Genomic DNA, 15187 nt, shown 5'->3' on the forward strand with positions numbered 1-15187 from the left:
TATGAATATATTATTTACCATAAAGTTATTTTCCCTGAAAAAGTAAGATTGGCTCCAGAGAAAAGCAAGACAACAGTAGCCTTATTTCTTAATAGCTGACACAAGGACAAAGTTCCCATGCATAAAACTTCCATGGCACAAGCTGCTTCATACATCAGCAACTAACTCTTGTCAACATACACCACCAGCTCACTTCTGTTTCTGGGACATTATGGCCCTTCCACTTCTATACCTGTGAAGCACATACCCTGTGTTTCATGGTTCCAGTCACCCATTGCTTTAAATGTCAATCCTTTCTATAGTTAAAGGTGTTTTGCTCACCTCTTAAAGGCTGACAACCATGTTACATTTAGTCAGTCCTTTCTTGTCAATCTATTTTTTTCTACTCCTGTATGTTGATTAGACTCCATTCTATTCATATATCTTGATAATATACTCCTGTCAGCCAGACCTGACTACGTAATCTCCTAAATCACCAGAGAAAAAGAGTGTCAGTCTAGGTTGTTTGTTTGTAACCATATCACCCATTTGGTCGAACAGTCACTGACCTCTGTGATGATTATTTTGGCTACTATACAATTGACCCATTCTTGATAGGTACAGGTATAGCTTTAGATCTTTAGATACTGAAGAATTAGTTTCTGGTTATGTATCTTGAGTCTTCCTGATGATACATAGAAAAAAATTATTGGTACATGGTTTTGATTCTCATTTGGATGTTTTAAAGGTAATACCTAATAAGTATAGATGTACCAAGAGTATATAGTCTTCATTAAAATTGCCTCAAAGGCAGTTAGTTCAAGATTATTTGATATATTATTTAGTATAGACATTGTTTTTCTGTAACTTTTTATTTAAAATGTAAAACGTTATAGTTCCTGTTATTTATAATTAGCATCAACATCTGTTTGCTGATTGATATTCTGTAATGTGTAAGAGGCATGGATTTTAGAATATTAAATCTTTGATTTGGGACTTTGAGATTTACAAGTTGAGTTTTTAGTTGATTGTTTTTTCAAAGATCAAATATCAATTCAACAGAATTCATACTGTGAATGTTCTTATTATCTTTCATATATCCCTTTCATATCTAGATTTAAATTCATGGCATACATCTGAATCATATTTGGCTTTTCATTTGTTAGTAAAAGTTTGACACAAAAGATATGGTTATGTAGTAGTATACGCTCTCCTTGATTATGATCTCTAGAATTCGGGTAACAGAATTTGGGTACAGAGACTACGCTTTGTTCAAGTACAGCTAGATATCTTGTTGGCCGTGGTTTGCAACTCACAATTGAAATGTTTTACTTTTGATTTTAAAGATTTATGATAAATTTTAGTAAATGCATTGATAGTTTTGTTCAGTATTGTTATGCTCTATGCATAGTGGATGCTCAGATCTTAGTATTGCCATTAGTCAAGATGAAGTTTTCTGTGATTTTTTATCTTTGTGACAATGTTTGGACAAAAATAATCTCTGAATTTCAAAGTCAATTCATGTATGTATTCCAAGGATCTGTGTACTAAGAAAATTATGCCATTTCCATGCCTAGCATAACTCATGTAATTAGGCAACATTACTTTTATTCTATAAATCTATGAATTTATGTGAATAGAGTTTATTTTTGTAAATACTTTTTGTAGATTAAAATGAACATAACTGTTTATTAGGACCAGTTGCTCATTGTTCAACTGTAGTTGGCTCATTTTTATAATAGGAATTTCCAAGATGTTGAGATTTAAGATTAAAGTGTTTTCATATAAAAATGAAATTGGTGTTAATTGGAACAAAATCTAGTAGGTTTACAGCCATGGACTATATACGTAAACAAAAATGAATGAGGAAATTGTGATGCACTGTACGATTAAAATTTATATCTACATATTGTGTTGCAAAGTTGTCTTATTGCAGTGGCTTAATCTGCAATGTCGTTTCTCTTAGTGACACTACATTTGTATTCCTTGAGTTTTACTAGTGCCTTTTACTTATACTACAGGTTTTTCCGGAGTCAGCCAAAGACTGCTTCTTCTGATGAGAGTGGAGACAGTAAGATGGAGGTTTCTCGTGGTGATAGTACAGGTAAGCTGGCCTAGTCTTGTTTTACTTATTGTTGGCTTCTTTTATGGGGTTGATGTTTTTCTGAGACTAGGAGATTATTTTTATGTCATGGAATGTTAGTGTGAATGTAACAGGGGGCTATGAAACTTTATTTTTATTCAGGATGTAAGAATTGGAGTCTAGTATTTGCTTCAACAATGACAATAGGGTTGGAATGGACAATGTTTTGAAAGGATGTTGTCAGTTATGTTTCGTGTGGCAGTATTTTGACGGGTTGAGGCTTTGGCTTTATTACAGTGGACCATTTTTGAGAGCACAGTATTCTGTATTATTTTGACTAATGGGCAGAATTTGGCATTTTTTTTTGTATTTATTGCCTTTATTTAGGTTCATTTAATCTTCCACAGTTTAAAGTAATTAGGGTCTTAAATTACAATATTATGTTAGGTGATATGCTTGATCTTATCTGTTTTTTTTCTGCATATTATGTAAAAATGCTACTACTTAGACCAAATACTACTTTTGGTTAATCTTTTTTTTTTATTAAAGTGTATCACTGTTAGTATTTGTAATATTTTCTGAGACATTAAATGAAACATCTGGTCTCTCATGCAATAAATATCATAGCTAGAATGAATGAAAATGACATTTTGCCTCTAGTGTGAATACCTGCAGATTTTAAGGACGAGTCAGAGTAAGGATGTGGCAGTAAGAGTACTAACTTATATTACATCTTTTCTTGGTGGCCTTTCCTATCCTACATTTAGTCACCTTTAGTTACATAAGCATTTTACGTAAAGAATGAATAACCATAAATACTGTCCATGTACAGGCAGAACCTGGTTATCGGCAGGGGTTCCGTTCTCAGGGGTGTGCCAATAAGTGAAAACCGTCATTAAACGAAACTCGGTGATTTATGGGGCCATAATGGCACTTACGGCATGCCATAAGAAACCTTATGGCGCCGATAACCAGAACTCATCCCGTTATGGCGCCATAAATTGCCGAATTTATGGCGCTAGACAAGCCCCATAAAACCAGATCGCTGTTAACAAGTCTGCCGATAACCGGGGACTGCCTGAATTATACTAAAAGCATTCTTAGTTATTTTAGGCTGAGTATGATTGACTGATAACATTGATTTTTACTCTTAACCAGTGATGTGAAAGAGTTTCAGAAATTTATTTCATTCAACAAGCCAGGAAAGCATAGAGGTTAATGTCTCCTGTGTTTGAGTTTGGGGGTGTAAAACAAGATTAGAATGAGAGAATTTTTTAATGTGATTTGCAAGGTTTTTTTTAGCAGAGTACTTGTATGTCTTGATATGATTTATCTTCTACTCTTGGAATCAGTAGAAAAATAATAAGCATAACCACATTGCTGGTTGATAATTAAGCTATGGTGACACATCAAGTACAGTATACAGTAACCCTTACTTGTAACTGGTTTGTTATGCATTGTTATGAAAGCTGTAAATTCTAAATTTTGTTTGCTGTGGAACAGTCTTGAAAGTGTTTAGGACTTCTAGATACAAAATGTTTTGCAGCTTCGTGAAGTTAGTATTTAACTATAAAGAATTTTGAAATAATTTCTTTTTTAATGGTAAGGTTTCCTTTTTAAGGCATCATACTATTGTGACAGTTTTTGTATGCATAATGTGCCTTTAAGTAGGATAGTTGTGCATACAAAAATTATTGTTCATCTTTGAGAAAACTTTTTCTGTCATGTGGTAATCATATTTTTCATTGCTCTAGAAATGAGATTTGGTGTATTGCGCTTTTTGAAATATAATTTAAATATGGCAGTACTGTACTGTAGTGTTGCAAAAATACTCTTTATATAATTTTAAAACCTCAGTTGTAATATTTTCTTCTCAGCTGGATCTGGAAAGCATAAGCAGTCACAGACAAATTCACAGTCTCAGTCTTGTTCTGGATCTGGAGATAATTACTGTGATAACACCAGGTTAGTTTTTGAAAAATTGTTTAATCTTTTATGTAGTGTGCAGATTCTACAACAAGTTCAAGTTTATGGACAAGCTGCAATACTGGTCTTTAAAGCAATCATAATTCCATGAAACAGAAAATATGCCCTAGCACCTTTTTAAGGCCTTGGCAGTTTTGTAACAGAAATAATTGCCTCAGCATTTTACATTTGATCATAGAAATATATGTACGTACAGGTAAAACTAGTGTTGACGTCAGTTGTTTGAGAATAGTACGTTATATGATAACTTATACAGTATATTGATGAATGCTATTTAAATTTTGCTTCATGATAATGCACTGGGTAAATCAGACCTAAGTAAAAAGATGACTCATGTTATGCTTATATGCTGTTTGACATAGGCCAGCAATGGCAATAATACTTTCATCATTTATTGAGGTGGCATCAGAACCTGTGGTAGATGAAATTAGATTCTCATTAGGAACCTATTGGATAAAATTGTGATGTTGGTAAGAAATGATGTCAACATGCTTTGACATTTGTGTCCATGTTTGCTTCACTCAGTCTAAACTTTGTTTTTCATACTCATGAATGATAAATAGTCCAAATGGTATATTTAATTATGTGTGCAAACTAAAGAACTCAATTATTTTCTTTTTTCTTTTCTCTTAGACAATCAGATAGCACTGGAAATGGAAGTGGGAGTGGAGACACAGGAAGAACCTCCAGTCTTGGACGATCATATCGGCATGTTCAACTTACAGAGGAAGTGTTGTCAAAGCACAATCATGACATGCAAAAGATGTTTATGCAGAGACAACGCACTGGAGGAAAGGCACCCAAAGACAAATTAAAAAGCACTAAGAAGGCAACTAAGAGACCTACTGAAAGGGTAATTTACGAAGCATAATTTATAAAAATCATTCAAAAGACTTCTATACATTCTCAAACCCATAGATTCAAAGTCCAAGGAAGTCTATTGGGAAATTTTTCCACGAAGTTTACATGTAAGGCAGTCCCCGGGTTACAACAGGTTCGGCTTACGACGTTCCGAGGTTAAGGCACTTTTCAATTATATTCATCAGAAATTATTTCCAGGGTTACGCCACCTACAACGCTGATATGGCAGAAGATATATGACATAAAAAATGCATAATAATCAATATTTGAAGGTTTTTTTTATGAAAAATGCAATAAGAATGCAGTTTACATAGTTTTCAATGCACCTAAAGCATTAAAAGTAAGGTTTTCTTAGGTTTTTGACAATGTTCCGGCTTACGACGATTTTTGGCTTACAACGCATCTCAAGAACGGAATCCCCGTCGTAACCCGGGGACTGCCTGTATTGTATTGAACCTCTGTAGATGAGAATTAGTGTTTTATTGATTCATTGGTAGTTAGCTGAGGAGTATTATCTGCAGTATGTTAACAGCAAATAATCCAGATCACTGAAGAGAAACATCATTAACATAAGTATTTAGATTTTAGGTGCAGTTTTTTGTTTGTGCACAGTTCACAGCAAAATAAAGAACTGTAATTTAATCTGATGATTTTTGATAAGCAAATTGAATTTTATTAAATTAAGCCAAATAAATTTAAGAGAGATTATCTGTTAATAATTCTCAAATGGAATGAAGAGTGGAAATTTATAAATAGATATGGGTGTAGGATTGTGCCTTCATCCCCCTTTCTCTTTTTGAATGTTATGATGTCATGTTTATATCAAAATTGAACATGACCTCATTTTTCAATTGTTGTATTAAAGTTTCTCTACAAGTTAAGTTATCATATTTTTTTCAAGATGTACCACAAGTTATTTTGAACTTTTTTGAGACTTTAACAATGTTTTTGGATGACAATAGTACCTTGATTATCACATGAAGATAATTACGTTACAACATTTTCTTTTTTCAGCATCATGGAGTGAAGAGGCCATCAACAGCTTTAGAGCATGAGTCAAGTGCACACAAACAGGCATTTATTGCCCCATCAGCAGTAGAGACAGGTCAACCGCTAAAACCACCTACAACTGATGTTTGGCCACGCACAGATAACACCTCATCTGTACCTCGCTGTGGGTAAGTGTCTGTGTAAAAAAACCTCATCTGTACCTCCCTGTGGGTAAGTGTCTGTGTAAAAAATTCTTTCCATATCTATAGTTTATAGTTAAAGATCAACGTTGTTTATCCTATCAATCTGGTATAATTCTTCTGGGAGACATTGAGCTGAACCCTGGGCCTGTAATTCATTACAGTAAGAAAAATTGCAGAGTATTGTATTCAAATATTCAGGGATTAAGGTCAGATTTTTCTTGCTTTCCAGAACAAGCGTCTTTGAAATTTTAAATATTTTGTCTTTGTCACTGCTCCTTTTTGAAGGAGGTCTTGAGAGTATTCCACCAACTCTGGTGTTGGCTCCTGATAGAAGGTGTCGGGTGGAGGTGGACCTTCGATCCAACTCCAGCCTAGGCCTCTGGATACGATGCTTTGTGCCCAATTGCTGAACCCCCAACGACGACGAAAGTGGTACAGCCTCCCTCCTACCTGCGAGATCTCATTGGGTTGCTGACAGATGTGTTCCATGCGCTCCCCTTGCAGCTCTTCCACAACCGGTTGCTCTTCCCCCGGCTCGTTGACGAAAGGAGCCCCGAGCTCTGCCACCTCTACCGAACCTATTGAAGGCCTGAAATGCCTGGTTTTCATAGGTCGGATTAAAAGCCGGGGATATAGTAAAGGAGGCCGAAGGCTGCTGCTGTTGAGGTTGCGTCAGCAGAACAAACTGCTGCTGGGGCTGGGCTTTAGAGGTAGAAGGTTGTGGAACTGGGACAGCTTGGACCAAAGACTGTTGCTGGGGAGCCTGGAAAGCCTGGAACCTCCTACGCTTCTTCTTGGGTTTGGAACTCGAAGACGAAGACTCCGATTTCCTTTTATAGAATATTCCCCAGCTAACCTTTAGGCTTTGGTTCAGGCGTGCAGCCACGTGTTGCACTTCATTGACAACCGAGGCTGGAAAGAGGTCAGTGCCCCAAATGGACGAAGCAAGTAGTTTATTTGGCTCGTGTCTGATGGTCGATTCGGCTAGAACATGCTTCCTGCAGTTCCTTCTAGCCACGGCAAAATTGTAAAGGTCACATTGCATGCTAACCAAAAGCGCCTTCGCAATGACCTTGAACAGCGGTTCTTGGGCATACTCAAGAGCTGCTGTTTCTTTCATGACTAAAGCATTAAGAGACCTAGCAAGCCGTGTCCTAGCATCGAACTCCGTTTGGATCAAAGCATCAGAGAGCCTAGGGAGCCGTTCACTAAACAAGGTGATGGCACAGTCTGGTTTAAGCTTCCCCACTGAGAAGGTTGCCAGCAGATCTACCCACAGGTCATCACCCCCCAGAAGCAACAAGGATGTAAGGTCCGTCTCTCTGAGTTGTGGCATAGGTTCATATCTCGATACAGCTTGAAGAGTGAGTTCCGCCACCTTAGTTGTGAAAGGTATCAGGTTCTTTTTATCTGTAGTAGACATTGTGAATGGACTCTTGAAGGCCGTGATCTTAGTTTTTACACAGTTCCACTCATCAAGACTGCGAACCCAAGCCTGTTGGGCTTGGTCCCGAGATAGGATGACTGTCTCCTTCAGAACCTTGTCCTCCCTGACTAAGGCAGACTCCGTATGATGGACATAGCCGATAAAAGGGGCCTGTAACCCTCGTGGGTAAAACTCAAAGTCCTCAAGCCTTCGAGTTCCACAGCCCTCAATCGTCAGCATTCCATTTACGAACGGCGCGTAGTTAGCCACTCTCCAAGGATTACTCAGATGGAAAGGAGGAAGAGAGGAGCCGTCGGGCATAACCTGACCTGGGGCTAACTGGCTGGGATACAACATTTCGGAGACACCCTGCTGAAGTCCAGCAACTATGGACTCTTGCGTACCTAACCTTTTCAGTATCACTTCAAACCTGGTGTTAACCAGGTTGCCTAAATTGCTGACCTGTTGCGTTATATTCGTGGTGAACATTTCTGGGTCAAAGGAGGAGGACTCCGCCTTCTCCTTAACTACCTTATGAGGTACCTGACCCTTAGGGGTTGACGGTACGGGGTCTGAAGAGGAAGGGTAAGACGTCCCCTTTTGAGACTTTGACTTCAAAGACTTCATTAGGGGCTTTGGTCTGGGTTTTTCTGCTCTGGGATGGTGAGCTGGAGTTTTGCAAGTTTGGCTATCATATGATTTTCTGGGAATGGATTTCGCCTTTGTCAGTAGTTTAGAGTGAAGATTTCCTTTCCTTTTAGGAATCACCGAGAGGGATTTTGATCTCGATGGAGGTAATCCCCCGGTGAACCCTTGGAAGGAAGGAGAAGAAGAAGGAGAAGAAGTTCCAGAAGCGCTCAAGGAAAGACCTGGAGCAGACACAAGACTTGCCTCATTAACACCTTTACCATAGCCCGTGGCGTCTACTGTCATGGGCTCTCCCTCCATATCCGGAGCAGGCACTTCCTCTGGCACTTCCTGCGGCGAAGCCTCATCAGACTGCTGAGCCACTGCTTCTTGAATAGCGGCTATGATAGGTATTGCAACCTAGGGGTCCACGTATCCAGTACTCTTCCCGGCGGGAAAGAGTAAGGTAGCCATTTCTTGCGAAAGGATGTATGGCTTGGCTTTCCCCACGTTGCGCCCGAAGCCACCCACCCATATCTTAAGGGTGGAGAGAGCAGCATCCCAAACAGACTGCGAGGCCTGAAAGAGAAGGATAGAGTTAACCTTGAACTTATCTTACCAGTTTATAAATAATTCAAACCAATATCTTCAAAGTTATATTAATTTAAATATCAATGACCACCCCGTGCGCAGATGTAAACCCCGTAAGGAAACTTACATCCGAGGTAACACGTTTGACGAGGTCGTAGCAGGAGAAACAGTTCTCATGGTGTCAGACTATCGAACCCTCAAGTTGTACAGCGCAGGTGGCGTGGCTCCGGCAAACGTCGTGCCCACAGGGGTCTTGAAGGACGGCGTTACAGCCAGCAACCAAATACTGGGTGGCCTATAATAGTAATGATACATGAGTACCATTGGTAATCAGGTATAAAAAGTTCATGGTAAACATAAAATAATGCCGGAGTATTCCGGATTAGAAACATATGTCCCACTCTGCCAGTCTTGCCATATACCATACTGAGCATTCCGGAACCGTAGTAGCAGGTAGTTAGATGCATTCCGGTGATACCGGAGCACAGACCACTACCTAAACGGGGTAGCTACTCGATATAAACAGGAGAGGAGGAGTACCAGTAGGCACCGGGTGAGATGACAGGTCCGGAAGGATAGAACCCGAAGGTTCCGTAAAATAAAGTAACAAGAGAGTAGTAACTCACTTGGGAGAGTATGCTCCGCACTAATACTAGGATATAAAAACATAATGTCTTATGAAACTGTAAAATAATATAAGCCCGACTGAGGCTGAAGCCACCGTAAATACCCCCAAGGCCCCCGACACTGCCGGAAGCCTATCCCGCCATTAGGCGGGGAGGGTATGTCTGAGGGCGAGACAGACGTAACGATCCCACAGAGCCGAGGAGGGCCGAGCTCACCCGAGCCAGGTCCCGACCGAGGCTGGGTAAAGCGTAGCTCCTCCCCAACGCTGGGACAAGGTCGGCTGAGAAGCGTCACCCGCACACCGAGGCCCCGTGGGGCCCCCCTCCACCCCCCAAGAGAAACTCGGGTCGTTCGTCAGGGACAACGTGAGCGAGATAACAACCCACCTTGGTGGGAGCTTGGGGGGGGGGGGGGGTGGGGGATGAAAGGTAGGACGGTAGAGGGGTGACAATCACATGATCGCCTGGATCCCTCACGGTTGAGTGGACCACGAGGTGGGGGCGACAGGAAGGCCTAAGGACCAACCTAGCCGACGTATATATATAACACATAATAAAATACAAGAATGAAATATGTACTAAACACGGGGGGAAAATAAGAAAATAAAGCAAATGAAACAGCGATGTCCTAGGAGGACCGAGCACGACCACCCGATAAGGATGGTCAATACAAGGGAACTCCGAGCAACTAGCCTAGTGTCGTAACGAAGAATCGTAGGACAGGCGGCCAGGGTAGGCTAGGACTAAAGGATAGATACTAATATATTAAACTGGAAACCTAACCAAATATAAAAGAATGCATGAAATGTAACGGTAGGTCCAGAAGAGCAACGAAACAAGGACACGTGCTCGAAAGGAAACCCCATGCAAGCACATAAAATAAAATAAAAATAAAAACATATTTATGATCGTCCAAACAGCATCCAAAACACAAAAAGACATAAAAAACATTCTGCCAACACGATTCAGTTCCACTAGCTATGGGGGACCACGTGAAACCGAAATGAGGAGACACAAAGGGGTACGATCTAATGGCGGCTTGCAGCCGCCGTCGCGTGTGGCGACGACTCATAAAAGCCTAAATAATAATGAAATAAAGGCCAAAATCACTCCCTAAATAGTGTCAAACTTAATAACAGTACTTAACTTGGATGCAGAAGCAGATTGTCGATCCATTGCAACGAAAAAAGCAAAAAAGCGAGAAACACAAGGGAGCAAACAAAAACGCGTGTGTCTCGTAGTAGTGCTATCAAAGGAATGAGTCACAAGCTGCTAGCTACACGGTAGCAGGTAGTGAGCCGTAGGTCGGCTCCCCTATCCTGAAGGGTTTTTGATGTAGGGAAGGCTAATTGGAGAGGGGCCCATGGTAGTGGTTTTCACTCGCCCCAGGAACCATACTGACACCTTTAATAAAGGTGAGCGAACCAGAATATTCTGGTATATCATATTTAGCAGTTCTCTGGTATTATAACAATATTTTACCTTAGAAATAGTGCTAAAGGAACCTATTTCACTAAGCGACACGGCCGAGCCCAGAAATATCTTTATAGATAGGCAACAGCAATTTGCTGTGGATGGGATCTTTAGCGAACCAAGACTTATTTGTTTGGAGTTCCACAGGGCATTGTTCTTGGTCCACTATTATTTTTAGTGTATACATGTAATATGGTTATTGGCCTAGAAAACAAGATTGTTCAGTTTGCCAGTGATGCAACACTTGTGGATGTAGTAGTGTGTCCACTTATGAGAATTGAAGTTGTCCTCAGCCAATCTGGACATGGACTGGGTCAGTGAATAATGTAATTGGTGGGGTATGAGGTTGTGCTCAAGTAAAACAAAACACCATTGATTAGCAGATCTCATAAAGATTTTCCAACCTTCATCCGCTTGAGGTGGATGAAACTTTGCCCAATGAGTCTAAAGCTGTGACTATTCTAGGTGTAACTTTTGACTCGCATCTAACTTTTGAGTAACATCTATTGAAAATTTCAGCAAATGCTGCACAAAAGTAGGTATCACGTATTTATAACAGTGATAAAATCAATGCAACCTGTTTTAGGTTGTTTGTGTTTCTTTTACTAGATTTCTGTTCTCTGGTTTGGATGTCTGCTTCTGCCAGAGATTTATCTCTTTTAGATAGAGTGGTTTGTGGTGGTACGTTTTTGTTTCCTAATAGTAGCAGTTTTGACTTGGACCATCAACAGATGGTCTCTTGTTTGTCACTTTTTCATAAGTTGTATTTCAACAGAGACTTTTCCCATTCACAAATTGTTCCCTGATCCCCTTTACCTGCCAAGTGCAACCAGATTCGCTGAACAGCACCACCAATATGCAGTAAATGTGCCAAGTTGTCGAACTTACCAGGTCCAAATTTACTCTATTCCTCACCATTGGGCTGTGGAACAGCCTCCCAGAGGATGTCATGCAATTGGAACTAAAGAAGTTCAAGCGAAGATGCAATTCATTACTACTTTCCTGATACTATTCTTGCATTTTAATACATTTTTTCTGTTGATTTATTAATTTATTTTTTCTTTTTCAATAAATGTGATCTCTTTATGTATTTCCCTTTACCTCCTCTTACTTCTTCCAAATAAACTCCATATTCTTTAGAAGCTTGAATTTCAAGTCACTGGTCCCTGTGGGCTTATTCTATAAGAAAAGATTTTGTCTTATGAATATAATAATAATAATAATACAGAGAGAACAAAGATCCCCTCCATGAAAGCCTACAACACCAAGAAATTAAGGGAGAAAACAAGTGAGGTCAATGAAATAATGGGCATAATACACACCACCAGTATCACAGAAACAAATAACTTGGCATATGCAGGAGCAAGATTAGTAGCAGAACTGATGGGGATTCTAACACCAACACCACCAGCACAACCAACCCAACAGAAACCAAAACAGCAACCTCCTTGGAAAAGGCGCCTGGAAAAGCAAATCATGGTGATGAGATCTGACTTGAGTAAACTGAAAGAGATGGCAGAAAAAGGCTAAGAAGCAAGAAAACAAGGGAAGAACTGAACAAGAAATACATAGTCCAAGAGAGGGGACTAAACAACACAATAGAAGATGTAAAACAGAGGCTTAAGGCCAAAGAACATAAGATCCAATGGTCCATGAACAAGAATAAGGGATACCAACAGAACAAACTATTCGGAACCAACCAGAAAAGACTATATACAGCCAACTAAGAGGGGGAAGACAACCACCAAGAAATTCCTGAAGCCGAACCAAGTAAGAGACTCAGGGAAAACATATGGAGCAATCCGGTATCACACAACAAATATGCAACATGGCTCCAGGAAGTCAAGGAAGAAGAAACAGGGAGAATAAAACAAAGATTCACAGAGATCACGACAGACAGTCAGACACCAACTAAAGAAAATGCCAAACTGGAAAGCCCCAGGTCCCGATGAAGTCCATGGATACTGGCTCAAAAACTTCAAGGCCCTACACCCACGAATAGCAGAACAACTCCAGCATTGTATCTCAAATCACCATGCACCCAAATGGATGACCACAGGAAGAACATCCTTAGTACAAAAAGACAAGAGTAAGGGAAATATAGCCAGTAACTACAGGCCTATCACCTGCCTACCAATAATATGGAAGTTACTAACAGGTTTCATCAGTGAAAAGCTATACAACTACCTAGAGGAGACAAACACCATCCCCCATCAACAGAAAGGCTGCAGAAGGAAGTGTAGGGGCACAAAAGACCAGCTCCTGATAGACAAAATGGTAATGAAGAACAGTAGGAGAAGGAAAACCAACCTAAGCATGGCATGGATAGACTATAAGAAAGCCTTCGACATGATACCACAGACATGGCTAATAGAATGCCTGAAAATATATGGGGCAGAGGAAAATACCATCAGCTTCCTCAAAAATACAATGCGCAACTGGAATACAATAGTTACAAGCTCTGGAATAAGACTAGCTGAGGTTAATATCAGGAGAGGGATCTTCCAGGGTGACTCACTGTCCCCACTACTCTTCGTAGTAGCCATGATTCCCATGACAAAAGTACTACAGAAGATGGATGCCGGGTACCAACTCAAGAAAAGAGGCAACAGAATCAACCGTCTGATGTTCATGGACGACATCAAGCTGTATGGTAAGAGCATCAAGGAAATAGATACCCTAATCCAGACTGTAATGATTATATCTAGGGACATCAGGATGGAGTTTGGAATAGAAAAATGCGCCTTAGTCAACATACAAAAAGGCAAAGTATCGAGAACTGAAGGGTGCAACATCAAACACATAGATGAGACAGGATACAAATACCTGGGAATAATGGAAGTTGGGGATATAAAACACCAAGAGATGAAGGACATGATCAGGAAAGAATATATGCAGAGACTCAAGGCGATACTCAAGTCAAAACTCAATGCCGGAAATATGATAAAAGCCATAAACACATGGGCAGTACCAGTTATCAGATATACCCCAGGAATAGTGGAATGGACGAAGGGAGAACTCCGCAGCATAGATCAGAAAACCAGGAAACATATGACAATACACAAAGCACTACACCCAAGAGCAAATACGGACCGACTATACATAACATGAAAGGAAGGAGGGAGAGGACTACTAAGTATAGAGGACTGCGTCAACATCGAGAACAGAGCACTGGGGCAATATCTAAAAACCAGTGAAGACGAGTGGCTAAAGAGTGCATGGGAAGAAGGACTAATAAAAGTAGACGAAGGCCCAGAAATATACAGAGACAGGAGAAGGACAAACAGAACAGAGGACTGGCGTAGCAAACCAATGCACGGACAATACATGAGACATACAATACATGAGACAGACTAAAGAACTAGCCAGTGATGACACATGGCAATGGCTACAGAGGGGAGAGCTAAAGAAGGAAACTGAAGGAATGATAACAGCGGCACAAGATCAGGCCCTAAGAACCAGATATGTTCAAGGAACGATGGACGGAAATAACATCTCTCCCATATGTAGGATGTGCAATACGAAAAATGAAACCATAAACCACATAGCAAGCGAATGCCCGGCACTTGCACAGAACCAGTACAAAAAGAGGCATAATTCAGTGGCAAAAGCCCTCCACTGGAGCCTGTGCAAGAAACATCAGCTACCTTGCAGTAATTGTACGAGCACCAACCTGAGGGAGTGATAGAAAACGATCAGGCAAAGATCCTCTGGGACTATGGTATCAGAACAGATAGGGTGATACGTGCAAACAGACCAGACGTGACGTTGATTGACAAAGTTAAGAAGAAAGTATCACTTATTGATGTCGCAATTCCATGGGACACCAGAGTTGAAGAGAAAGAGAAGGAAAAAATGGATAAGTATCAAGATCTGAAAATAGAGGTAAGAAGGATATGGGATATGCCAATGGAGATTGTACCCATAACCATAGGAGCACTAGGCACGATCCCAAGATCCCTGAAAAGAAATCTAGAAAAACTAGAGGCTGAAGTAGCTCCAGGACTCATGAAGAAGGGTGTGATCCTAGAAACGGCGCACATAGTAAGAAAAGTGATGGACTCCTAAGGAAGCAGGATGCAACCCGGAACCCCACACTATAAATACCACCCAGTCAAATTGGAGGACTGTGATAAAGCAAAAAAAAAAAAAAAAAAAAAAAAAAAAAAAAAAAAAAAAAAAATAATAATAATAATGTGGCAACAAAATAATGGAAATCTACTCTCTTTTTTTAAATAACATGTATTTCTTAATGCTTAAAATTAAATTTAGAATTCCACATATTTTTCAATGCAGTGGCAAATTATACTTGAATGAGAATGAATAGTTTGTTATAAGTTTT

At 40.0% G+C, this 15187-nt stretch overlaps 1 protein-coding gene across 1 annotated transcript in view; it reads left to right on the forward strand.

Annotated features, from left to right (window-relative positions):
* The window catches only part of LOC135214859 (period circadian protein-like), a 178037-nt gene that overhangs the window by 120700 nt on the left and 42150 nt on the right, over positions 1 to 15187 (forward strand). The window contains 4 exon segments of the mRNA XM_064249279.1: positions 2001 to 2083; positions 3940 to 4027; positions 4682 to 4901; positions 5924 to 6087. Of these exon segments, the coding sequence (XP_064105349.1) occupies positions 2001 to 2083; positions 3940 to 4027; positions 4682 to 4901; positions 5924 to 6087 (555 nt within the window).

The sequence above is a fragment of the Macrobrachium nipponense genome, chromosome 46, assembly GCF_015104395.2.
Source record: "Macrobrachium nipponense isolate FS-2020 chromosome 46, ASM1510439v2, whole genome shotgun sequence".
Taxonomy (NCBI): domain Eukaryota; kingdom Metazoa; phylum Arthropoda; class Malacostraca; order Decapoda; family Palaemonidae; genus Macrobrachium; species Macrobrachium nipponense.